The sequence below is a fragment of the Thalassophryne amazonica genome, unplaced genomic scaffold, assembly GCF_902500255.1.
Source record: "Thalassophryne amazonica unplaced genomic scaffold, fThaAma1.1, whole genome shotgun sequence".
Lineage (NCBI taxonomy): Eukaryota > Metazoa > Chordata > Actinopteri > Batrachoidiformes > Batrachoididae > Thalassophryne > Thalassophryne amazonica.
In genome coordinates, this window is record NW_022986259.1 from 74,417 (window position 1) to 101,032 (window position 26,616).

A 26,616-nucleotide genomic window follows, 5' to 3' on the forward strand; every position below is an offset into this window, starting at 1 on the left:
GCGTCACGCTTTTGTTTCTGCTTCATGGTTCTTTGTGTTCTGCGTCACGCTTTTGGTTCTGCTCATGCTTTGTGTCTGTCACGCTTTTTGTTCTGCTTCATGCTTTTTGTTCTGCTTCACGCTTTTGGTTCTGCTTCATGCTTTATATTCTGCTTCTCACTTTTTGTTCTGCGTCACGCTTTTGGTTCTGCTTCATGCTTTATATTCTGCTTCTCACTTTTTGTTCTGCTTCACGCTTTTGGTTCTGCTTCATGTTTTATATTCTGTGTCACACATTTGTTCTGTGTCACTGTTTTGATTTTGCTTCATGCATTAAATTCTGTGTCACGGTTTTTGTTCTGCTTCACGCTTTTGGTTGTGTTTCATGTTTTATATTCTGCTTCTCGCTTTTTGTTCTGTTTCACGCATTTTGTTCTGTGTCTCAGTTTTGGTTCTGCTTCATGCTTTGTATTCTGCTTTACGCTTTTGGTTCTGCTTCATGCTTTGTATTCTGCTTCACGGTTTTTGTTCTGCTTCATGCTTTGGGTTTTGCTTAATGCTTTATATTCTGCTTCACGCTTTTTGTTCTGTGTCACAATTTCGGTTTTGCTTCATGTTTTATTTTCTGTTTCACGCTTTTTATTCTGTGTCACACTTTTGGTTTGCTTCATGCTTTATATTCTGCTTCACGCTTTTGGTTCTGCTTCATGCTTTATATTCTGCTTCACGCTTTTGGTTCTGCTTCATGTTTTATATTCTGCTTCACGCTTTTTGTTCTGTGTCTCAGTTTTGGTTCTGCTTCATGGTTCATATTCTGCGTCACGCTTTTTGTTCTGCTTCACGCTTTTGGTTCTGCTTCATGCTTCATATTCTGCTTCATGCTTTGTGTTCTGTGTCTCAGTTTTGGTTCTGCTTCATGCTTTATATTCTGCTTCACGCTTTTGGTTCTGCTTCATGTTTCATATTCTGCTTCACACTTTTTGTTCTTCCTCATGATTTTGGTTCTGCGTCACGCTTTTGGTTCTGCGTCACGCTTTTTGTTCTGCGTCACTCTTTTGGTTCTGCTTCATGCTTTGTATTCTGTGTCACGCTTTTGGTTCTGCTTCATGCTTTGTGTTCTGTGTCACGCTTTTGGTTCTGCTTCATGCTTTGTGTTCTGCTTCACGCTTTTTGTTCTGTGTCTCAGTTTTGGTTCTGCTTCACGCTTTATATTCTGCTTCACTCTTTTGGTTCTGCTTCATGCTTCATTTTCTGCTTCATGCTTTTTGTTCTGTGTCTCAGTTTTGGTTCTGCTTCATGCTTTATATTCTGCTTCACACTTTTTGTTCTGCTTCACACTTTTGGTTCTCCTTCACGCTTTTGGATCTGTGTCACTGTTTTGGTTCTGCTTCATGGTTCATATTCTGCGTCACGCTTTTTGTTCTGCTTCACGCTTTTGGTTCTGCTTCATGCTTCATATTCTGCTTCATGCTTTGTGTTCTGTGTCTCAGTTTTGGTTCTGCTTCATGCTTTATATTCTGCTTCACGCTTTTGGTTCTGCTTCATGTTTCATATTCTGCTTCACACTTTTTGTTCTTCCTCATGATTTTGGTTCTGCGTCACGCTTTTGGTTCTGCGTCACGCTTTTTGTTCTGCGTCACTCTTTTGGTTCTGCTTCATGCTTTGTATTCTGCGTCACGCTTTTGGTTCTGCTTCATGCTTTGTGTTCTGTGTCACGCTTTTGGTTCTGCTTCATGCTTTGTGTTCTGCTTCACGCTTTTTGTTCTGTGTCTCAGTTTTGGTTCTGCTTCACGCTTTATATTCTGCTTCACTCTTTTGGTTCTGCTTCATGCTTCATTTTCTGCTTCATGCTTTTTGTTCTGTGTCTCAGTTTTGGTTCTGCTTCATGCTTTATATTCTGCTTCACACTTTTTGTTCTGCTTCACACTTTTGGTTCTCCTTCACGCTTTTGGATCTGTGTCACTGTTTTGGTTCTGCTTCATGGTTCATATTCTGCGTCACGCTTTTTGTTCTGCTTCACGCTTTTGGTTCTGCTTCATGCTTCATATTCTGCTTCATACTTTTTCTTCTGTGTCTCAGTTTTGGTTCTGCTTCATGCTTTATATTCTGCTTCACGCTTTTGGTTCTTCCTCATGATTTTGGTTCTGCGTCACGCTTTTGGTTCTGCGTCACGCTTTTGGTTCTGCTTCATGCTTTGTGTTCTGCGTCACGCTTTTGGTTCTGCTTCATGCTTTGTGTTCTGTGTCACGCTTTTGGTTCTGCTTCATGCTTTGTGTTCTGCTTCACGCTTTTGGTTCTGCTTCATGCTTTATATTCTGCTTCTCACTTTTTGTTCTGCGTCACGCTTTTGGTTCTGCTTCATGCTTTATATTCTGCTTCTCACTTTTTGTTCTGCTTCACGCTTTTGGTTCTGCTTCATGTTTTATATTCTGTGTCACACATTTGTTCTGTGTCACTGTTTTGATTTTGCTTCATGCATTAAATTCTGTGTCACGGTTTTTGTTCTGCTTCACGCTTTTGGTTGTGTTTCATGTTTTATATTCTGCTTCTCGCTTTTTGTTCTGTTTCACGCTTTTTGTTCTGTGTCTCAGTTTTGGTTCTGCTTCATGCTTTGTATTCTGCTTTACGCTTTTGGTTCTGCTTCATGCTTTGTATTCTGCTTCACGGTTTTTGTTCTGCTTCATGCTTTGGGTTTTGCTTAATGCTTTATATTCTGCTTCACGCTTTTTGTTCTGTGTCACAATTTCGGTTTTGCTTCATGTTTTATTTTCTGTTTCACGCTTTTTATTCTGTGTCACACTTTTGGTTTGCGTCATGCTTTATATTCTGCTTCACGCTTTTGGTTCTGCTTCATGCTTTATATTCTGCTTCACGCTTTTGGTTCTGCTTCATGTTTTATATTCTGCTTCACGCTTTTTGTTCTGTGTCTCAGTTTTGGTTCTGCTTCATGGTTCATATTCTGCGTCACGCTTTTTGTTCTGCTTCACGCTTTTGGTTCTGCTTCATGCTTCATATTCTGCTTCATGCTTTTTGTTCTGTGTCTCAGTTTTGGTTCTGCTTCATGCTTTATATTCTGCTTCACGCTTTTGGTTCTGCTTCATGTTTCATATTCTGCTTCACACTTTTTGTTCTTCCTCATGATTTTGGTTCTGCGTCACGCTTTTGGTTCTGCGTCACGCTTTTGGTTCTGCTTCATGCTTTGTATTCTGCGTCACGCTTTTGGTTCTGCTTCATGCTTTGTGTTCTGTGTCACGCTTTTGGTTCTGCTTCATGCTTTGTGTTCTGCTTCACGCTTTTGTTCGTGTCTCAGTTTTTGGTTCTGCTTCACGCTTTATATTCTGCTTCACGCTTTTGGTTCTGCTTCATGCTTCATTTTCTGCTTCATGCTTTTTGTTCTGTGTCTCAGTTTTGGTTCTGCTTCATGCTTTATATTCTGCTTCACACTTTTTGTTCTGCTTCACACTTTTGGTTCTCCTTCACGCTTTTGGTTCTGTGTCACTGTTTTGATTTTGCTTCATGCATTAAATTCTGTGTCACGCTTTTGGTTCTGCTTCATGCTTTATATTCTGCTTCTCACTTTTTGTTCTGCTTCACGCTTTGGGTTTTGCTTAATGCGTTATGTTCTACTTCACGCTTTTTATTCTGTGTCACGCTTTTGATTTTGCTTCATGCTTTATATTCTGCTTCACGCTTTTTGTTCTGCGTCACAATTTTGGTTTTGCTTCATGCTTTATATTCTGCTTCACGCTTTTTGTTCTGTGTCTCAGTTTTGGTTCTGCTTCATGCTTCATATTCTGCTTCACGCTTTTTGTTCTGTGTCTCAGTTTTGGTTCTGCTTCATGCTTTGTATTCTGCTTCACGCTTTTGGTTCTGCTTCATGCTTTGTATTCTCCTTCACGCTTTTTGTTCTGTGTCTCAGTTTTGGTTCTGCTTCATGCTTTGTTTTCTGCTTCACTCTTTTTGTTCTGTGTCTCAGTTTTGGTTCTGCTTCATGCTTTGTATTCTGCTTCACGCTGTTTGTTCTGCATCACGCTTTTGTTTTTGCTTCATGCTTTATATTCTGCTTCTCACTTTTTGTTCTGTGTCACGCTTTTGGTTCTGCTTCACGCTTTATATTCTCCTTCTCGCTTTTTGTTCTGCATCACGCTTTTGGTTCTGCTTCATGCTTTATATTCTGCTTCTCACTTTTTGTTCTGCGTCACGCTTTTGGTTCTGCTTCATGCTTTATATTCTGCTTCTCACTTTTTGTTCTGCTTGACGCTTTTGGTTCTGCTTCATGTTTTATATTCTGTGTCACACATTTGTTCTGTGTCACTGTTTTGATTTTGCTTCATGCATTAAATTCTGTGTCACGCTTTTTGTTCTGCTTCATGCTTTTTGTTCTGTGTCTCAGTTTTGGTTCTGCTTCATGCTTTGTATTCTGCTTTACGCTTTCGGTTCTGCTTCATGCTTTGTATTCTGCTTCACGGTTTTGGTTCTGCTTCATGCTTTATATTCTGCTTCACGATTTTGATTCTCCTTCATGGTTTATTTCTGCTTCTCAGTTTTTGCTCTGCTTCACGCTTTTGGTTCTGCTTCATGTTTTATATTCTGCTTCACGCTTTTTGTTCTGCGTCACGCTTTTGGTTCTGCTTCATGTTTTATATTCTGCTTCTCGCTTTTTGTTCTGTTTCACGCTTTTTGTTCTGCTTTATGTTTTATATTCTGCATTACGGTTTTTGTTCTGTGTCACGCTTTTAGTTCTGCTTCATGTTTTATATTCTGCTTCACGCTTTTTGTTCTGTGTCTCAGTTTTGGTTCTGCTTCATGCTTTGTATTCTGCTTCACGCTTTTTGTTCTGTGTCTCAATTTTGGTTCTGCTTCATGCTTTGTATTCTGCTTCACGCTTTTGGTTCTGCTTCATGCTTTATATTCTGCTTCACGCTTTTGGTTTTGCTTCATGGTTCATATTCTGCTTCACGCTTTTTTTCTGTGTCTCAGTTTTGGTTCTGCTTCATGCTTTGTATTCTGCTTCACGCTTTTGGTTCTGCTTCATGCTTTGTATTCTGCTTCACTTCTTTTTGTTCTGTGTCTCAGTTTTGGTTCTGCTTCATGCTTTGTATTCTGCTCCACGCTGTTTGTTCTGCGTCACGCTTTTGGTTTTGCTTCATGCTTTATATTCTGCTTCTCACTTTTTGTTCTGTGTCACGCTTTTGGTTATGCTTCACGCTTTTGGTTCTGCTTCACGCTTTATATTCTGCTTCACGCTTTTGGTTTTGCTTCATGCTTTATATTCTGCTTCTCACTTTTTGTTCTGTGTCACGCTTTTGGTTATGCTTCACGCTTTTGGTTCTGCTTCACGCTTTATATTCTGCTTCACGCTTTTGGTTCTGCTTCACGCTTTATATTCTGCTTCACGCTTTTTGTTCTGCATCACGCTTTTGGTTCTGCTTCATGCTTTATATTCTGCTTCTCACTTTTTGTTCCTGCTTCACGCTTTTGGTTCTGCTTCATGTTTTATATTCTGTGTCCCACATTTGTTCTGTGTCACTGTTTTGATTTTGCTTCATGCATTAAATTCTGTGTCACGCTTTTTGTTCTGCTTCATGCTTTTGGTTTTTCTTAATGCTTTTTGTTCTGTGTCACGCTTTTGGTTGTGTTTCATGTTTTATATTCTGCTTCTCGCTTTTTGTTCTGTTTCACGCTTTTTGTTCTGCTTCATGTTTTATATTCTGCTTCACGCTTTTTGTTCTGTGTCTCAGTTTTGGTTCTGCTTCATGCTTTGTATTCTGCTTCACACTTTTGGTTCTGCTTCATGCTTTGTATTCTGCTTTACGGTTTTTGTTCTGTGTCACGCTTTTAGTTCTGCTTCATGTTTTATATTCTGCTTCATGCTTTTTGTTCTGTGTCTCAGTTTTGGTTCTGCTTCATGCTTTGTATTCTGCTTTACGCTTTTGGTTCTGCTTCATGCTTTGTATTCTACTTCACGCTTTTGGTTCTGCTTCATGCTTTTTATTCTGCTTTACGTTTTTGGTTCTGCCTCATGCTTCATATTCTGCTTCACGCTTTTTGTTCTGTGTCTCAGTTTTGGTTCTGCTTCATGCTTTGTATTCTGCTTCATGGTTTTTGTTCTGCTTCATGCTTTATATTCTGCTTCACGCTTTTTGTTCTGTGTCTCAGTTTTGGTTCTGCTTCATGCTTTGTATTCTGCTTTACTCTTTCGGTTCTGCTTCATGCTTTGTATTCTGCTTCACAGTTTTGGTTCTGCTTCATGCTTTATATTCTGCTTCACGGTTTTGGTTCTGCTTCATGTTTTATATTCTGCATTACGGTTTTTGTTCTGTGTCACGCTTTTAGTTCTGCTTCATGTTTTATATTCTGCTTCACGCTTTTTGTTCTGTGTCTCAGTTTTGGTTCTGCTTCATGCTTTGTATTCTGCTTCACGCTTTTTGTTCTGTGTCTCAATTTTGGTTCTGCTTCATGCTTTGTATTCTGCTTCACGCTTTTGGTTCTGCTTCATGCTTTATATTCTGCTTCACGCTTTTGGTTTTACTTCATGGTTCATATTCTGCTTCACGCTTTTTTTCTGTGTCTCAGTTTTGCTTCTGCTTCATGCTTTGTATTCTGCTTCACGCTTTTGGTTCTGCTTCATGCTTTGTATTCTGCTTCACGCTTTTTGTTCTGTGTCTCAGTTTTGGTTCTGCTTCATGCTTTGTATTCTGCTCCACGCTGTTTGTTCTGCGTCACGCTTTTGGTTTTGCTTCTTGCTTTATATTCTGCTTCTCACTTTTTGTTCTGTGTCACGCTTTTGGTTATGCTTCACGCTTTTGGTTCTGCTTCACGCTTTATATTCTGCTTCACGCTTTTGGTTCTGCTTCATGCTTTGTATTCTGCTTCACGCTTTTTGTTCTGTGTCTCAGTTTTGGTTCTGCTTCATGCTTTGTATTCTGCTTCACGCTTTTTGTTCTGCGTCACGCTTTTGGTTTTGCTTCATGCTTTATATTCTGCTTCTCACTTTTTGTTCTGTGTCACGCTTTTGGTTCTGCTTCACGCTTTTGGTTCTGCTTCACGCTTTATATTCTGCTTCTCGCTTTTTGTTCTGCGTCACGCTTTTGGTTCTGCTTCATGCTTTATATTCTGCTTCTCACTTTTTGTTCTGCTTCACGCTTTTGGTTCTGCTTCATGTTTTATATTCTGTGTCACACATTTGTTCTGTGTCACTGTTTTGATTTTGCTTCATGCATTAAATTCTGTGTCACGCTTTTTGTTCTGCTTCATGCTTTTGGTTTTTCTTAATGCTTTTTGTTCTGTCACGCTTTTGGTTGTGTTTCATGTTTTATATTCTGCTTCTCGCTTTTGTTCTGTTTCACGCTTTTTGTTCTGCTTCATGTTTTATATTCTGCTTCACGCTTTTTGTTCTGTGTCTCAGTTTTGGTTCTGCTTCATGCTTTGTATTCTGCTTCACGCTTTTGGTTCTGCTTCATGCTTTGTATTCTGCTTTACGGTTTTTGTTCTGTGTCACGCTTTTAGTTCTGCTTCATGTTTTATATTCTGCTTCATGCTTTTTGTTCTGTGTCTCAGTTTTGGTTCTGCTTCATGTTTTGTATTCTGCTTTACGCTTTTGGTTATGCTTCACGCTTTTGGTTCTGCTTCACGCTTTATATTCTGCTTCACGCTTTTGGTTCTGCTTCATGCTTTGTATTCTGCTTCACGCTTTTTGTTCTGTGTCTCAGTTTTGGTTCTGCTTCATGCTTTGTATTCTGCTTCACGCTGTTTGTTCTGCGTCACACTTTTGGTTTTGCTTCATGCTTTATATTCTGCTTCTCACTTTTTGTTCTGTGTCACGCTTTTGGTTCTGCTTCACGCTTTTGGTTCTGCTTCACGCTTTATATTCTGCTTCACGCTTTTTGTTCTGCATCACGCTTTTGGTTCTGCTTCATGCTTTATATTCTGCTTCTCACTTTTTGTTCTGCTTCACGCTTTTGGTTCTGCTTCATGTTTTATATTCTGTGTCACACATTTGTTCTGTGTCACTGTTTTGATTTTGCTTCATGCATTAAATTCTGTGTCACGCTTTTTGTTCTGCTTCATGCTTTTGGTTTTTCTTAATGCTTTTTGTTCTGTGTCACGCTTTTGGTTGTGTTTCATGTTTTATATTCTGCTTCTCGCTTTTGTTCTGTTTCACGCTTTTTGTTCTGCTTCATGTTTTATATTCTGCTTCACGCTTTTTGTTCTGTGTCTCAGTTTTGGTTCTGCTTCATGCTTTGTATTCTGCTTCACGCTTTTGGTTCTGCTTCATGCTTTGTATTCTGCTTTACGGTTTTTGTTCTGTGTCACGCTTTTAGTTCTGCTTCATGTTTTATATTCTGCTTCATGCTTTTTGTTCTGTGTCTCAGTTTTGGTTCTGCTTCATGTTTTGTATTCTGCTTTACGCTTTTGGTTATGCTTCACGCTTTTGGTTCTGCTTCACGCTTTATATTCTGCTTCACGCTTTTGGTTCTGCTTCATGCTTTGTATTCTGCTTCACGCTTTTTGTTCTGTGTCTCAGTTTTGGTTCTGCTTCATGCTTTGTATTCTGCTTCACGCTGTTTGTTCTGCGTCACACTTTTGGTTTTGCTTCATGCTTTATATTCTGCTTCTCACTTTTTGTTCTGTGTCATGCTTTTGGTTCTGCTTCACGCTTTTGGTTCTGCTTCACGCTTTATATTCTGCTTCACGCTTTTTGTTCTGCATCACGCTTTTGGTTCTGCTTCATGCTTTATATTCTGCTTCTCACTTTTTGTTCTGCTTCACGCTTTTGGTTCTGCTTCATGTTTTATATTCTGTGTCACACATTTGTTCTGTGTCACTGTTTTGATTTTGCTTCATGCATTAAATTCTGTGTCACGCTTTTTGTTCTGCTTCATGCTTTTGGTTTTTCTTAATGCTTTTTGTTCTGTGTCACGCTTTTGGTTGTGTTTCATGTTTTATATTCTGCTTCTCGCTTTTTGTTCTGTTTCACGCTTTTGTTCTGCTTCATGTTTTATATTCTGCTTCACGCTTTTTGTTCTGTGTCTCAGTTTTGGTTCTGCTTCATGCTTTGTATTCTGCTTCACGCTTTTGGTTCTGCTTCATGCTTTGTATTCTGCTTTACGGTTTTTGTTCTGTGTCACGCTTTTAGTTCTGCTTCATGTTTTATATTCTGCTTCATGCTTTTTGTTCTGTGTCTCAGTTTTGGTTCTGCTTCATGCTTTGTATTCTGCTTTACGCTTTTGGTTCTGCTTCATGCTTTGTATTCTACTTCACGCTTTTGGTTCTGCTTCATGCTTTGTATTCTGCTTTACGTTTTTGGTTCTGCCCCATGCTTCATATTCTGCTTCACGCTTTTTGTTCTGTGTCTCAGTTTTGGTTCTGCTTCATGCTTTGTATTCTGCTTTACGCTTTCGGTTCTGCTTCATGCTTTGTATTCTGCTTCACGGTTTTGGTTCTGCTTCATGCTTTATATTCTGCTTCACGGTTTTGGTTCTCCTTCATGGTTTATTTTCTGCTTCTCAGTTTTTGTTCTGCTTCACGGTTTTGGTTCTGCTTCATGCTTCATATTCTGCTTCACACTTTTTGTTCTGTGTCTCAGTTTTGGTTCTACTTCACACTTCATATTCTGCTTCACGCTTTTTGTTCTGTGTCTCAGTTTTGGTTCTGCTTCATGCTTTATATTCTGCTTCACGCTTTTTGTTCTGCGTCACAATTTTGGTTTTGCTTCATGTTTTATTTTCTGCTTCACGCTTTTTGTTCTGTGTCATGCTTTTTGTTCTGCTTCATATTTTATATTCTGTTTCTCGCTTTTTGTTCTGTTTCACGCTTTTTGTTCTGTGTCTCAGTTTTGGTTCTGCTTCACTCTTTTGGTTCTGCTTCATGTTTTATATTCTGCTTTACGGTTTTTGTTCTGTGTCACGCTTTTAGTTCTGCTTCATGTTTTATATTCTGCTTCTCACTTTTTGTTCTGTGTCTCAGTTTTGTTTCTGCCTCATGCTTCATATTCTGCTTCATGCTTTTTGTTCTGTGTCTCAGTTTTGGTTCTGCTTCATGCTTTGTATTCTGCTTCACGCTTTTGGTTCTGCTTCATGCTTTGTATTCTGCTTCACGCTTTTGGTTCTGCTTCATGCTTCATATTCTGCTTCACGCTTTTTGTTCTGTGTCTCAGTTTTGGTTCTGCTTCATGCTTTGTATTCTGCTTCACGCTGTTTGTTCTGTGTCACGCTTTTGCTTTTGCTTCATGCTTTATATTCTGCTTCTCACTTTTTGTTCTGCGTCATGCTTTTCGTTCTGCTTCATGTTTTATATTCTGTGTCACACATTTGTTCTGTGTCACTGTTTTGATTCTGCTTCATGCTTTGTATTCTGCTTCACGCTTTTTGTTCTGTGTCTCAATTTTGGTTCTGCTTCATGCTTTGTATTCTGCTTCACGCTTTTGGTTCTGCTTCATGCTTTATATTCTGCTTCACGCTTTTGGTTTTACTTCATGGTTCATATTCTGCTTCACGCTTTTTTTCTGTGTCTCAGTTTTGCTTCTGCTTCATGCTTTGTATTCTGCTTCACGCTTTTGGTTCTGCTTCATGCTTTGTATTCTGCTTCACGCTTTTTGTTCTGTGTCTCAGTTTTGGTTCTGCTTCATGCTTTGTATTCTGCTCCACGCTGTTTGTTCTGCGTCACGCTTTTGGTTTTGCTTCTTGCTTTATATTCTGCTTCTCACTTTTTGTTCTGTGTCACGCTTTTGGTTATGCTTCACGCTTTTGGTTCTGCTTCACGCTTTATATTCTGCTTCACGCTTTTGGTTCTGCTTCATGCTTTGTATTCTGCTTCACGCTTTTTGTTCTGTGTCTCAGTTTTGGTTCTGCTTCATGCTTTGTATTCTGCTTCACGCTGTTTGTTCTGCGTCACACTTTTGGTTTTGCTTCATGCTTTATATTCTGCTTCTCACTTTTTGTTCTGTGTCACGCTTTTGGTTCTGCTTCACGCTTTTGGTTCTGCTTCACGCTTTATATTCTGCTTCACGCTTTTTGTTCTGCATCACGCTTTTGGTTCTGCTTCATGCTTTATATTCTGCTTCTCACTTTTTGTTCTGCTTCACGCTTTTGGTTCTGCTTCATGTTTTATATTCTGTGTCACACATTTGTTCTGTGTCACTGTTTTGATTTTGCTTCATGCATTAAATTCTGTGTCACGCTTTTTGTTCTGCTTCATGCTTTTGGTTTTTCTTAATGCTTTTTGTTCTGTGTCACGCTTTTGGTTGTGTTTCATGTTTTATATTCTGCTTCTCGCTTTTTGTTCTGTTTCACGCTTTTTGTTCTGCTTCATGTTTTATATTCTGCTTCACGCTTTTTGTTCTGTGTCTCAGTTTTGGTTCTGCTTCATGCTTTGTATTCTGCTTCACGCTTTTGGTTCTGCTTCATGCTTTGTATTCTGCTTTATGGTTTTTGTTCTGTGTCATGGTTTTAGTTCTTCTTCATGTTTTATATTCTGCTTTATGGTTTTTGTTCTGTGTCATGGTTTTAGTTCTGCTTCATGTTTTATATTCTGCTTTATGGTTTTTGTTTTGTGTCTCAGTTTTGGTTCTGCTTCACGCTTTTGGTTCTGCTTCATGCTTTATATTTTGCTTCACGCTTTTTGTTCTGTGTCTCAGTTTTGGTTCTGCTTCACGCTTTTGGTTCTGCTTCATGTTTTATATTCTGCTTCACGCTTTTGGTTCTGCTTCATGTTTTATATTCTGCTTCACGCTTTTTGTTTTGTGTCTCAGTTTTGGTTCTGCTTCACGATTTTGGTTCTGCTTCATGTTTTATATTCTGCTTCACACTTTTTGTTCTGTGTCACGCTTTTGGTTCTGCTTCATGTTTTATATTCTGCTTCTCACTTTTTGTTCTGCGTCACGCTTTTGTTTCTGCTTCATGCTTCATATTCTGCTTCACGCTTTTTGTTCTGTGTCTCAGTTTTGGTTCTGCTTCATGCTTTATATTCTGCTTCACGCTTTTGGTTCTGCTTCATGCTTCATATTCTGCTTCACTCTTTTTGTTCTGTGTCTTAGTTTTGGTTCTGCTTCATGCTTTATATTCTGTGTTGCGCTTTTTGTTTCTGCATCATGCTTTATAGCGCTGGTCTCCAATCTATTCCAGAAAGGGCCGAGAGGGTGCAGGTTTTATTTGCAGCCACTGACTTCAGCAGGTTATTTCACTGATGAAGTCATCCCACCTCCTCCAAGTGATGTTAATCAGTGAAATCACCTTCCTTATAGTCTGCTTCACTGATTTCAAGGAGCAGTCAGGGACTGGAGGGTGTCCAGTTTGGTGACATCAGAGCTGAATCTCTGCTCTTTGCGCATGATGTGGTTCTGTTGGCTTCATCAGGCAGTGACCTCCAATGTTACTGAGCAGGTTTGAGATTTGAGTGTGAAGCGACTGGCATGAGAATCAGCACCTCCAAATCTGAGACCATGGTCCTCTGTTGGATAATGGAGGATTGTCCCCTCTGGGCAGAATTACTGCCCCAAGTCGTGATGTTCACGAGTGGGAGTAAGTTGTAGAGTGAGACCGCTGGACCGCTGTAGTGAAGAAGGAGCTGACCCATAAGGTGAGATTCTCAGTTTTCCATTCGATTTAGGCTCCGATCCTCCTCACCTGTGGTCATGAACTTTGGGTAATGACTGACAGAATCAGATCATGGGAACAAGCGGCAGAAAAGAGATTGCTCCATTGGGTATCTGGACTTACATTCCTGGTCAGGGTGAGAAGCTCAAGTATCCAGGAGGGACTCATAATTGAGCCGCTGTTTCTTCACATCGAAAGGAGCCAGATGATGTGCTTCAGGCATCCAGTGAAGATGACTCCTGCCCGTCTCCCGCAGGAGGTCTTCCAGGCACGTCCAACAAGGAGGTGACCACAGGGAAGACCCAGGACCCTCTGGAGGGATTAATTTTCTCACCTGGATTGGGAACAATTTGGGATCCCCCGGGAAGAGTTGCAGGACATGGCCGAGGATAGGGAAGTGTGGGATGAGCAGCTTTCTCTCCTGTCACCTGCATCTGGATTCGGACAAGCGGCTGAAAATGAATAAATGATTGAATGAATGAATGAATGGCTCATGGTTTTTTCTGTTCAATGACAGCAAAGTGACATGACGAGTGAGCGGAAACACAGCTTTAATCATCACATATTTTTCTTTGCCATTAAGTTTCAGAAATATCTGCATCCACACAAATTCACTGAAAACTGCTGTAAACGCTGTAGTACATATGCCAGGCCTGTATGTGGTGCTGTAACATTTCCACAAAAAGCAGGGAAGACGACGTGGCACATGCAGAAGCTAGAACTTTACAGAACAACACATAGTGTAAATATAAAATCTTTGACTTTCTGACCTGTTGTGTCCTTTCAGCTGCCAAAAACTTATCCATACAAGACGCCCTTGTTTTGGATGACGATGTCTGTTGTTTTTGTCCCCGACTCCCTCCATTTAACGCCCTTCCTTTTTCTGCATTTTTCAGGCTACAACCATCCTGGTCTCGTGAAACTGATGACTGACCCTAACAACCTGGTAGGTAGTTTTCAGTGCCAAGTCCTTTGCAGCAGGATCTGTTCTGCCATGTTTGCTAAGAAATACGGTTTTGTTGTGGTTCGAAGGTCTTAAGGGCCTTTCAGAACACGTGTGTGGTGCACTCAAGTCTCTGCCCCCACTCATGTTTTTTAAGTGCGTCTGCATGCGCAAGACATGCGTAGGGGGCAGAATTTCCTACATCGCTGTGTTTGTGTTCTGGAGGCTGAACAAGTCTGAAAGTCACCATGTTTGTGATGACTCTTGTATTCCTGAAAAAAAGTTAAATAGTTAAATAGAAAGCAAAGCACTCAGTCTGTGAGTCATAACCACAAGAAGAAGAACCAGTGACAGACATCATCCTGCTGGGAGAGCTTTCTTCATCAACTATTCATTAGTGAGAATGGGCGGAGCCACAGCATCTGGCGCATTCCTATAAGTCTCAGCTGTTCACAAGCAAAGATGGGGTGAGGATCACCACTTTGTGAACAACTGCATGAAAAAAAATAGTCCAGCAGTTTAAGAACAATGTTTCTCAACGTTCAATTGCAAGGAATTTAGGGATTCCATCATCTACAGTCCATAATATAATCAGAAGATTCAGAGAATCTGGAGAACTTTCTACACGTAAGTGGCAAGGCTGAAAACCAACATTGAATGCCCGTGACCTTTGATCCCTCAGGTGGCACTGCATTAAAAACCGTCATCATTGTGTAAAGGATCTTACCGCGTGGGCTGAAGAACACTTCAGAAAACCACTGTCAGTTAACACAGTTCGTCGCTACATCTACAAGTGCAAGTTAAAACTCTACCATGCAAAGTGAAAGTCAAACATCAACAACACCCAGAAACACCACCGCCTTCTCTGGGCCCGAGCTCATTTGAAATGGACAGACACAACGTGGAAAAGTGTGCTGTGGTCTGATGAGTCCACATTTCAAATTGTTTTTGGAAATCATGGACGTCGTGTCCTCTGGACAAAAGAGGAAAAAGACCATCCAGATTGTTACCAGCGCAAAGTTCAAAAGCCAGCATCTGTGATGGTATGGGGGTGTGTTAGTGCCCATAACATGGACAACTTACACATCTGTGATGGCACCATCAATGCAGAAAGGTCCATCCAGGTTTTGGAGCAACACATGCTGCCATCCAAGCAACGTCTTTTTCAGGGACGTCCCTGATTATTTCAGCAAGACAATGCCAAGCCACATTCTGCACGTGTTACAACAGCGTGGCTTCGTAGTAAAAGAGTGCGGGTACTAGACTGGTCTGCCTGCAGTCCAGACCTGTCGCCCATTGAAAATGTGTGGCGCATTATGAAGCGCAAAATACGACAACGGAGACCCCGGACTGTTGAACAACTGAAGTCGTACATCAAGCAAGAATGGGAAAGAATTCCACCTACAAAGCTTCAACAATTAGTGTCCTCAGTTCCCAAACGCTTATTGAGTGTTGTTAGAAGGAAAGGTGATGTAACACAGTGGGAAACATACCACTGTCCCAGCTTTTTAGAAACCTGTTGCAGGCATCCATTTCAAAATGAGCAAATATTTGCACAAAAACAATAAAGTTTATCAGTTTGAACATTAAATATCTTGTCTTTGTGGTGTATTCAATTGAACATAGGTTGAAGAGGATTTGCAAATCATTGTATTTGTGTTTATTTACATCTTACACAATGTCCCAACTTCATTGGAATTGGGGTTGTACTAGTAAACAGAGCGGGCCGCAGCCTCAACTTTACCTAAATTCTGGGTTTTTTAGTGAAGTTTAGGGCTAGTGGCCGGTGATCACCTTAGTATTTCTTCTGTTTTTCTTGTTGTTTAATGCTGACAAATTATACAGTATTTCTTGTCTTTCTGATGCCTGAGTCAGTTTTTTCTCTCTGTTTAAGGTGCAGCTCCATCCAGAGATGGATGTGGTGTCTGTTCCTGAAACCCTCCTGTCCTGTGCACAAGCAACATTTCCTGTATATTTGTTTTGTGAATTGTTCTGTAATTTGTGTCTGTATCACGGCCCAAGCAGAGGGTCACCCCTTTGAGTCTGGTCTCCTTGAGGTTTCTTCCACAGAGGAAGTTTTTTTTCTTACCACTGTCGCCTGTGTTCTTGCTCTGGTGGTTGGTAAGGTTAGACCTTACTTGTGTGAAGCTCCTTGAGGCAGCTTTGTTGTGATTTGGCACTATATAATGAAATAAATTAAATTGGTTTGGTTTGGTTTATTACAAAATTCAAAGAATACATTAAAACTGACAGGACTGAGCGGAGGCGAGACACAGACAGAGGCTGGACACAAATGCAGGCTCACCACAGGACGTATGCGTAAAGGATGGTTTAATTCAGACCTGGGTTCAGTAACAGGAAGGCAGTCCGCGGAGCAAAAGTACCGGGCAGGGACAAGACAGAGGACGTGGTCAAAAACAAGCAGGGTCAGTACACGAGCAAACAGAGTTGTAAGGGCTGAGGCAAAAGGCAGAGGATCCGGTACACAGAGCAGAGTCAAAAAACACGGCTTGGCAAAACAGGACTGAAACAAAGTGCTGGTGAGTGAATGAATCAACAAACGAGCAGGGAGGAAGTGAACTGAAGCAGTTTAAATAAGAACAGGTGTTAATAAGATAATGAGGTGCACATGGAGGAGGAAGGGCCTGGAAGGGGGCGTGGCCAACAGTGATGACAAAGTGCAGGTGTGGGACATGAGTGATCAGACAAAGAGAGAATAACAGGCAGGTGCAAGTGAGCGGTGAAGAGAAGAGACTGTGATAACAATGAAACTGGACATGACAACTAAAGATCATACAAAGAAAACATGAGCACAAATCTAAACTTGATCAGGACTGAAAAGCAAACCAGAACATGATAAACAGAATCATGGGAAATAACACATTGTGACAAAACCAAGTGGAACAGACAGAGAAAACTATGAAAAACAGAAACTAAGTGATAACAAAACCTGGCATAACAGTACTACATAATAGAAATGAGAACAGCAAAAACAATAGGCAAACAATAACCAAATGATAAACCATGAAAACACAGACTGATAGAACAAAACTAGAACGGAACTGGAACATGGCTGGAGTATAAAAGTAACAGAAGAATGTGCCAAAGCAAAAATAGAACATAGAATAAACACATGATGAAGAAGGCAATTAATAAAACAAGGCTGGGGCAAAGGGAACAGAACTAAATAAAGAGGAAAAATAAGGGCTGAAGCCTGGAACTGGGCGGGGCATGACAAAAACATTCCATAGTTTCATACAGATTAATAAATACATTTTGTAATTGGGACACCCTTAAAGCAGTCCATAGTTTATGAGCAGGGCCCATTAATATTTAAATACAGCAAATGTACAATGATTACAAATCTAAACCTACTTTTACTTTTATCATAACTAACCTACTCTGTTACAATATCTACAACAGACTAAGATAATAATGTTCACATTTCTTAAATGACAAATATTAAAAGTATTATGACACATCAGTGTAATAAATTCAGACATATAGGCCTATGGGTTTTTCAATAGACATAAAGAAGTCGTCAGCTGGTCGAGTTTTAATTATATTTTGCAAGTAACTCTAGTTTAAGTTTGTTTTTGAAAATATGCAAAGACAGGGACTTTTGAGTATTCTCACTCAGGTCATTCCAGATTTGTGGACCCTTACATGCCACACTAAAACTAGTACTTTTTAACTTCCTACTTTTACCCTTTAGGTGTAATTTTCCTCTGGTTATAATGATGAGAGGAAGTTGAAATAGGAATGAGCTGACAGAGTCTATCATTAAGTCTATGCACCACAGTGTACATGATACAGGCATTGTGAAATAAGTTGCACTCTGTGAGCTTCAGAAGTCAATATTTATAACAGAGAGAATCAGTTTGAGAGTTATATTTGGCCCAAGAAATGGCTCTTATAACTTTCCTTTGTAAAGTTTGTAGTTTCAAAAGGTAACTCGGGTAAGTATTACACCAAATAATCAATCAATCAATCAATTTTATTTATATAGCGCCAAATCACAACAAACAGTTGCCCCAAGGCGCTTTATATTGTAAGGTCATATTGCAATAATTTAGATGAGGTTCGAATAAGGACCTGTATAGAGTCAGAAGAGCCTCAAAGGGGAGGAAATACCTCACCTTATAGAATAGTCCAACATATTTAGATAATGTCTTAATCAAGTAATTTAAATGTTTACTGAAATTTAAAAATTCATCAATTTGAATTCCAAGAAATTTGATTGATTCGACTCATTCAGTCACATTATTATTTATATTAATTTGTACATTTTCAAAACATTTATGATTTCTGCAAGAACGAAATATAATACATTTTGTTTTGTTCGTATTTAATGACAATTTATTACATTTAAACCAATTATCAACTCTTGCCAATTCAGAATTTAGTTGGTTTTGAAGGTATTGCAGGTCTTTGTGAGATAAAAAATAAGGTAGTGTCATCTGCAAATAATACTTTATGAAGAATGTTAGAAGAATTTGGGAAATCATTTACATAAATAATAAAGAGAAGTGGACCCAAAAATGAGCCTTGGGATATCCCACATTGTATACGTTTTTGTTTTGATAGATTATCATTTATGTTCACATATTGCTCTCTTCCATTTAAATAACTTCTGATTCAATTAAGTGCAAAACCCCCAACACCACAATGTTACAGTTTATCAAGAAGAATATTAAAATCAGTCGTATCAAATGCTTTTGATAAATCGAGGAAGACACCAATTCCACACTCACCTTTATCAATAGCATCATTTATTTTTTCAATGAAATCCAGGATTGCCATACAAGTAGTACTTTCCTTCCTAAAACCATATTGTGATGGAGTGAGTATATTATATTTAATTAAGTAGTCACTGAATCTTTTATGCACAGTTTTTTCCAAAAAAGTGTTGGCAAAATTGAAATGGGGTAGTAATTTTGAAGATCATTTTTGTCACCAGATTTGAAAATTAGTATAATTTTAGCTATTTTTGTCATTTTTGGTACCACTCCATTCAGAAGTGATAGATTAATGCAGTATACTAATGGATCTACAATGTAATTGACTATGAATTTTAAAATTTTACTGCATATATTGTCTACTCCTGCAGTTTGGGAGCTTTTCATGCTCATAATAATTTTGGCAACTTCAGATTTGTCAGTTGGTGAAAGGAAAAAAGAGTTGGGATAGTTCCCATTTAAATACTGCTGGTAGATAGTGCCCCCTTGTGGGCTATTTTTTTTAGACAAAGACTCACCTATAGTACTAAAGTAAAACAATTAAAACAATTAGCAAGGTGACAATCACTGGAAACATTGATTGGATTTTGGAAGATTGTGGTGTCAGGGAGGATGTTTGTTTTATGACCACGGCTGTGGACTTCATTGAGCACTTTCCAGCTTTGCTTCTGACCTCCACGAGAAGCCTTGATAAGCTCAGTGTAGCGGTTACGTTTACTCTTTCGAATTAATTTAGTTTATTAATTGAATTGAATCAACAGATCTCAGGGCTCGTACAGGACTTCTTCACAACGAAAATGGTTTTATGTGAAAGTCTCCGTTCACAGCCACTGAAGCCTGTAACTCCATAACGCTATGAAGTCGCCATGTTTTAGACAAGTTGGGGCAAAGTTTTTGTAAATGTCTTTTCATAAATAATTAAGTTGTGAAAACGGATTTCATCCACACAAATGATAATGTGTGCACACACGTACATACTCTGTCTATCTGTCATCGTGCTCAGCTGCACACTGAGAGCTTACGGTAACCTTGGTAATTTTCTTGTCTGACGGGGAATCTGACTGATCACTGGTCAATGGCTGCTTCTCTAACCTCAACTCTGACCTCCCCAAGAATGCTTTTCCTTTGTAATCTGCTAATGTATGTACAACTCTATATGATGAAAAATGATTACAGGGGAATTAATGGCAGCCCTATCAAGCAGGTGTACGTGGAGTACCAACACCAAATGTACTCAGTCTGCAGTTGTATTTGGAGTACCTGCAATCAGAGTACTGTTTACAGAATTTGATAGTATCTCACTAGGTGTGCTGATGAAACTCGTAATGTCCGACACTAAAGACATGACAACCACCTCCGACAATAAACACGTGAAAACCACCACCTCCTACACTAAACACGTGAAAACCACCAGCTCCGACAATAAACACGTGAAAACCACCACCTCCTACACTAAACACGTGAAAACCACCACCTCCGACAATAACACGTGAAAACCACCACCTCCGACAATAAACACGTGAAAACCACCACCTCCTACACTAAACACGTGAAAACCACCACCTCCGACAATAAACACGTGAAAACCACCACCTCCGACAATAAACACGTGAAAACCACCACCTCCTACACTAAACACGTGAAAACCACCACCTCCTACACTAAACACGTGAAAACCACCACCTCCGACAATAAACACGTGAAAACCACCACCTCCTACACTAAACACGTGAAAACCACCACCTCCGACAATAAACACGTGAAAACCACCACCTCCGACAATAAACACGTGAAAACCACCACCTCCTACACTAAACACGTGAAAACCACCACCTCCGACAATAAACACGTGAAAACCACCACCTCCTACACTAAACACGTGAAAACCACCACCTCCGACACTAAACACGTGAAAACCACCACCTCCTACACTAAACACGTGAAAACCACCACCTCCTACACTAAACACGTGAAAACCACCACCTCCAACAATAAACACGTGAAAACCACCACCTCCTACACTAAACACGTGAAAACCACCACCTCCTACACTAAACACGTGAAAACCACCACCTCCAACAATAAACACGTGAAAACCACCACCTCCGACAATAAACACGTGAAAACCACCACCTCCTACACTAAACACGTGAAAACCACCACCTCCTACACTAAACACGTGAAAACCACCACCTCCAACAATAAACACGTGAAAACCACCACCTCCTACACTAAACACGTGAAAACCACCAGCTCCGACAATAAACACGTGAAAACCACCACCTCCTACACTAAACACGTGAAAACCACCACCTCCGACAATAAACACGTGAAAACCACCACCTCCTACACTAAACACGTGAAAACCACCACCTCCGAAAATAAGCACGTGAAAACCACCACCTCCTACACTAAACACGTGAAAACCACCACCTCCGACAATAAACACGTGAAAACCACCACCTCCTACACTAAACACGTGAAAACCACCACCTCCGACAATAAACACGTGAAAACCACCACCTCCTACACTAAACACGTGAAAACCACCACCTCCTACACTAAACACGTGAAAACCACCACCTCTGACAATAAACACGTGAAAACCACCACCTCCGACAATAAACATGTGAAAACCACCACCTCCTACACTAAACACGTGAAAACCACCACCTCCTACACTAAACACGTGAAAACCACCACCTCCGACAATAAACACGTGAAAACCACCACCTCCTACACTAAACACGTGAAAACCACCACCTCCGACAATAAACACGTGAAAACCACCACCTCCTACACTAAACACGTGAAAACCACCACCTCCGACAATAAACACGTGAAAACCACCACCTCCGACACTAAACACGTGAAAACCACCACCTCCTACACTAAACACGTGAAAACCACCACCTCCTACACTAAACACGTGAAAACCACCACCTCCTACACTAAACACGTGAAAACCACCACGTCCTACACTAAACACGTGAAAACCACCAGCTCCGACAATAAACACGTGAAAACCACCACCTCCTACACTAAACACGTGAAAACCACCACGTCCTACACTAAACACGTGAAAACCACCACGTCCTACACTAAACACGTGAAAACCACCAGCTCCTACACTAAACACGTGAAAACCACCACCTCCTACACTAAACACGTGAAAACCACCACGTCCTACACTAAACACGTGAAAACCACCAGCTCCTACACTAAACACGTGAAAACCACCACCTCCTACACTAAACACGTGAAAACCACCACCTCCGAAAATAAGCACGTGAAAACCACCACCTCCTACACTAAACACGTGAAAACCACCACCTCCGACAATAAACACGTGAAAACCACCACCTCCTACACTAAACACGTGAAAACCACCACCTCCGACAATAAACACGTGAAAACCACCACCTCCTACACTAAACACGTGAAAACCACCACCTCCTACACTAAACACGTGAAAACCACCACCTCCTACACTAAACACGTGAAAACCACCACCTCCGACAATAAACACGTGAAAACCACCACCCCCTACACTAAACACGTGAAAACCACCACCTCCGACAATAAACATGTGAAAACCACCACCTCCTACACTAAACACGTGAAAACCACCACCTCCTACACTAAAGACGTGAAAACCACCACCTCCTACACTAAACACGTGAAAACCACCACCTCCGACAATAAACACGTGAAAACCACCACCTCCTACACTAAACACGTGAAAACCACCACCTCCGACAATAAACACGTGAAAACCACCACCTCCGACACTAAACACGTGAAAACCACCACCTCCGACAATAAACACGTGAAAACCACCACCTCCGACACTAAACACGTGAAAACCACCACCTCCTACACTAAACACGTGAAAACCACCAGCTCCGACAATAAACACGTGAAAACCACCACCTCCGACAATAAACACGTGAAAACCACCACCTCCTACACTAAACACGTGTAAACCACCACCTCCTACACTAAACACGTGAAAACCACCACCTCCGACAATAAACACGTGAAAACCACCACCTCCTACACTAAACACGTGAAAACCACCACCTCCGACAATAAACAAGTGAAAACCACCACCTCCTACACTAAACACGTGAAAACCACCACCTCCGACAATAAACACGTGAAAACCACCACCTCCTACACTAAACACGTGAAAACCACCACCTCCAACAATAAACACGTGAAAACCACTACTTCCTACACTAAAGACGTGAAAACCATCACCTCCGACATTAAACACGTGAAAACCACCACCTCCTACACTAAAGACGTGAAAACCACCACCTCCGACAATAAACACGTGAAAACCACCACCTCCTGCAGTAAACACGTGAAAACCACCACCTCTGACGCTAAACACGTCAGCTCCACCAATGCCAATAAATGAAAACTTGAGCTCACCCTTTAACAACCATAGCGACTCAGTGGTTAGCACTCTTGCCTCAGAGCAAGAAGGTCTGGAGTTCGAGTCCAACCAAGCTTAGTTCCTTTCTTTGTGCACTTTGCATGTGTGGGTTTCCTCCCACAATCAAAAACATGCTTAATTAGGGTCTGATCGTTATTCAGGGTCCGCTACTTATTTAGGGTCTGTTCCTCCATATTTAGGGGGTCTGATCCTTATTTAGGGTCTGCTCTGTATTTAGAGCCCGCTCCGTATTTTGGGTCTGATACTTATTTAGGGTCCGCTCCTTATTTAGGGGGTCTGATCCTCCTTATCTCGGATCCTCCTTATTTAGGGTCCATTTCTTTGTTAGGGTCCGATCCTTCTTTAGGGTCTGATCCTTATTTAGCATCCGCTCCTTATTTAGTGTCTGATACTCCTTATTTAGGGAGTCTGATCCTCCTTATTTAGGGTCCATTTCTTTTTTAGGGTCCAATCCTGCTTTAGGTTGTGATCCTTATTTAGGGGCTATTCCTTATTTAGTGTCTGTTCTTCCTTATTTAAGGGGTCTATTCTTCCTTATTTAGGGGGTCTGATCCTTATTTAGGGTCCATTTCTCTTTTTTGGGGTCTGATCCTCCTTATTTTAGGGGTTCTAATCCTTATTTAGGGGCCGCTCCTTATTTAGGGTGTGATCCTTATTTAGGGTCCACTCCTTATTTAGGGTCTGATCCTTCTTATTTAGGGTACATTTCTTTTTTAGGGTCCGATCCTTCTTTAGGGTCTGATCCTTATTTTGGGGCCACTCCTTATTTTGGGTCTGATATTTATTTTGGGTCCACTCCTTATTTAGGGTCTGATCCTTCTTATTTAGGGTCCATTTCTTTTTTAGGGTCCGATCCTTCTTTAGGGTCCGATCCTTATTTTGGGGCCGCTCCTTATTTAGGGTCTGATGCTTATTTTGGGTCCACTCCTTATTTAGGGTCTGATCCTTCTTATTTAGGGTCCATTTCTTTTTAAGGGTCCGATCCTTCTTTAGGGTCTGATCCTTATTTAGGGTCTGATCCTTCTTATTTAGGGTCCATTTCTTTTTTAGTGTCCGATCCTTCTTTAGGGTCTGATCCTTATTTAGCATCCGCTCCTTATTTAGTGTCTGATACTCCTTATTTAGGGAGTCTGATCCTCCTTATTTAGGGTCCATTTCTTTTTTAGGGTCCAATCCTGCTTTAGGTTGTGATCCTTATTTAGGGGCTATTCCTTATTTAGTGTCTGTTCTTCCTTATTTAAGGGGTCTATTCTTCCTTATTTAGGGGGTCTGATCCTTATTTAGGGTCCATTTCTGTTTTTTGGGGTCTGATCCTCCTTATTTTAGGGGTTCTAATCCTTATTTAGGGGCCGCTCCTTATTTAGGGTGTGATCCTTATTTAGGGTCCACTCCTTATTTAGGGTCTGATCCTTCTTATTTAGGGTACATTTCTTTTTTAGGGTCCGATCCTTCTTTAGGGTCTGATCCTTATTTTGGGGCCGCTCCTTATTTTGGGTCTGATATTTATTTTGGGTCCACTCCTTATTTAGGGTCTGATCCTTCTTATTTAGGGTCCATTTCTTTTTTAGGGTCCGATCCTTCTTTAGGGTCCGATCCTTATTTTGGGGCCGCTCCTTATTTAGGGTCTGATGCTTATTTTGGGTCCACTCCTTATTTAGGGTCTGATCCTTCTTATTTAGGGTCCATTTCTTTTTAAGGGTCCGATCCTTCTTTAGGGTCTGATCCTTATTTAGGGTCTGATCCTTATTTAGGGTCTGATCCTTCTTATTTAGGGTCCATTTCTTTTTTAGTGTCCGATCCTTCTTTAGGGTCTGATCCTTATTTAGGGGCCCCTCCTTATTTAGGGTGTGATCCTTATTTAGGGTCTGTTCTTCCTTATTTAAGGGGTCTGTTCTTATTTTTGGGGGTCTGATCCTTATTTAGGGTCCATTTCTTTTTATTCTGGTCTGATCCTCCTTATTTAGGGTCCATTTCTTTTTTAGGGCCCAATCCTTATTTAGGGTCTGATCCTTACTGAGGGGCCGCTCCTTATTGAGGGTCTGATCCTTATTTAGGGTCTGTTCCTTATTTAAGGGGTCTGATCCTCCTTATCTCAGGGGTCTGATCCTCCTTATTTAGGGTCCATTTCTTCTTTTTATTTAGGGTCTGTTCTTTCTTATTTAAGGGGTCTGTTCTTCCTTATTTAGGGGGTCTGATCCTTATTTAGGGTCCATTTCGTTTTTAGGGTCCAATCCTTATTTAGGGTCTGATCCTTATTTAGGGTCTGTTTCTCCTTATTTAGGGGGTCTGATCCTTATTTAGGGTCCGATCCTTATGTAGGGTCCATTTCTTTTTTCGTGTCCGATCCTTATTTAGGGTCTGATCCTTATGTAGTTCTTATGTCCATTCCTTAGGGCTCCTTCACACATTGTGCGAAGTTTGGGTGAGGTGCACACTTAGTGCACATGTCGCAGGAATTGTGTGCAAATTGTGGAGAGGTCGGGGTTTGTTTGTGTGTGTGCACATGTGTCCTTTATACTCCTAATGAGTTTGAACAGGTGCAGGTAATACAGATAATGAGAGGAGAACAAGAGGGCTTCTTAAAGGAGAACTAAGAGGTCTGTGAATGCCAGAATTCTAATGTATCAAGTACCTTTTTCACGCAATGAAATGCAAATCAATTATTTAAAACTCATACAGTATGATTTCCTGGATTTTTTTTTTTTTTTTTTTTTTTTAGATTCTGTCTCTCACAGTAGAACTGCATCTACGCTGAAAATGTTAGCCTCCTCTATAACTTGTAAGTGGGTGAACTTGCAAAATCGCAGGTGTATCAAGTACTTTCTTTACACACTGTAAATTTAAATTCAATTTTTTTTATTTAACCTTTATTTAACCAGGTTCCTCCCACTGAGATCAAGATTTCAATTCAATTTATTTAATTTACTGTATGTAGTGCAAAATCACAACAAAGTTGCCTCAAGGTGCTTCACCCTTACCAATCCCCGGAGCAAGAACCCAGATGACAGTGGTCAGGAAAAACCTCCTCTGATAATTTGAGGAAGAAACCTCAAGCAGACCAGATTCAATAGGGTGACCCTCTGCTTGAGCCATGATACTGACACAATTGACAATATGACTATTCAGGAAATTTTGGAAAATTTGTGAGTCCATGACAGTGCACAGGATGAGAGAAGACACGCACTCCCATCTCTGGATGGAGCTGCACCTCAAACAGAATCAGGCATCAGAAAGACAAGAAATACTGTATAATTTGTCAGCATTAAAAAAGAAAAACAGGAAATACTAAGGTGATCGCCGGCCACTTGCCCTAAACTTCACTAAAAGACCCAGAATTTAGATAAAGTTGAGGCCGCGGCACACTCCAATTACTAATAAAATGAATTAAAAGAGTAAAGAGCCTAAAACTATACTATGCCAGTATGATAGCCATACGAAAGGGAAAATAAGTGCGTCTTAAGTCTAGACTTGAAAGTCTCCAAGTCTGTTCATTTGAACAGTCAGAAAATTACTACAACTCCACAAAAATCATTTCATGTCCTTCTCAAAATCATCAGTTTCACAGATAAAGTTAACCATTTACAGCTATATTAGGCCTCATTTATACTTTGGAAAGGAACAGGATCAAATACAATAAAACACTCAAGTTCTGGAGCGAGAATCATTTCACCATTTGATACCAATTACACACACAAACTGTACTGCACTGACATTATCTTCACACAAACACATCCTGGTGTTCACAGTTACACCAACCTTAACAGAACAGAAACTATCAGCACATTTAGACCCTTTCAAAGTATGGAACCATTCCTCAATTGACAAAAGAACATTATGTACATACAACAATATTCACACCACCTTCAAATAAATAAATAAATAAATAAAAGAGAG

The 26,616-nt window shown here is 40.3% G+C and overlaps 1 protein-coding gene across 1 annotated transcript in view; it reads left to right on the top strand.

Moving 5' to 3' along the window:
• Positions 1-26,616, top strand: part of LOC117505876 (4-aminobutyrate aminotransferase, mitochondrial-like) — a 170,604-nt gene that overhangs the window by 69,898 nt on the left and 74,090 nt on the right. The window contains exon 6 of the mRNA XM_034165411.1: positions 13,472-13,521. Within this exon, the coding sequence (XP_034021302.1) occupies positions 13,472-13,521 (50 nt within the window). The remainder of the gene's footprint in view (positions 1-13,471; positions 13,522-26,616) is intronic.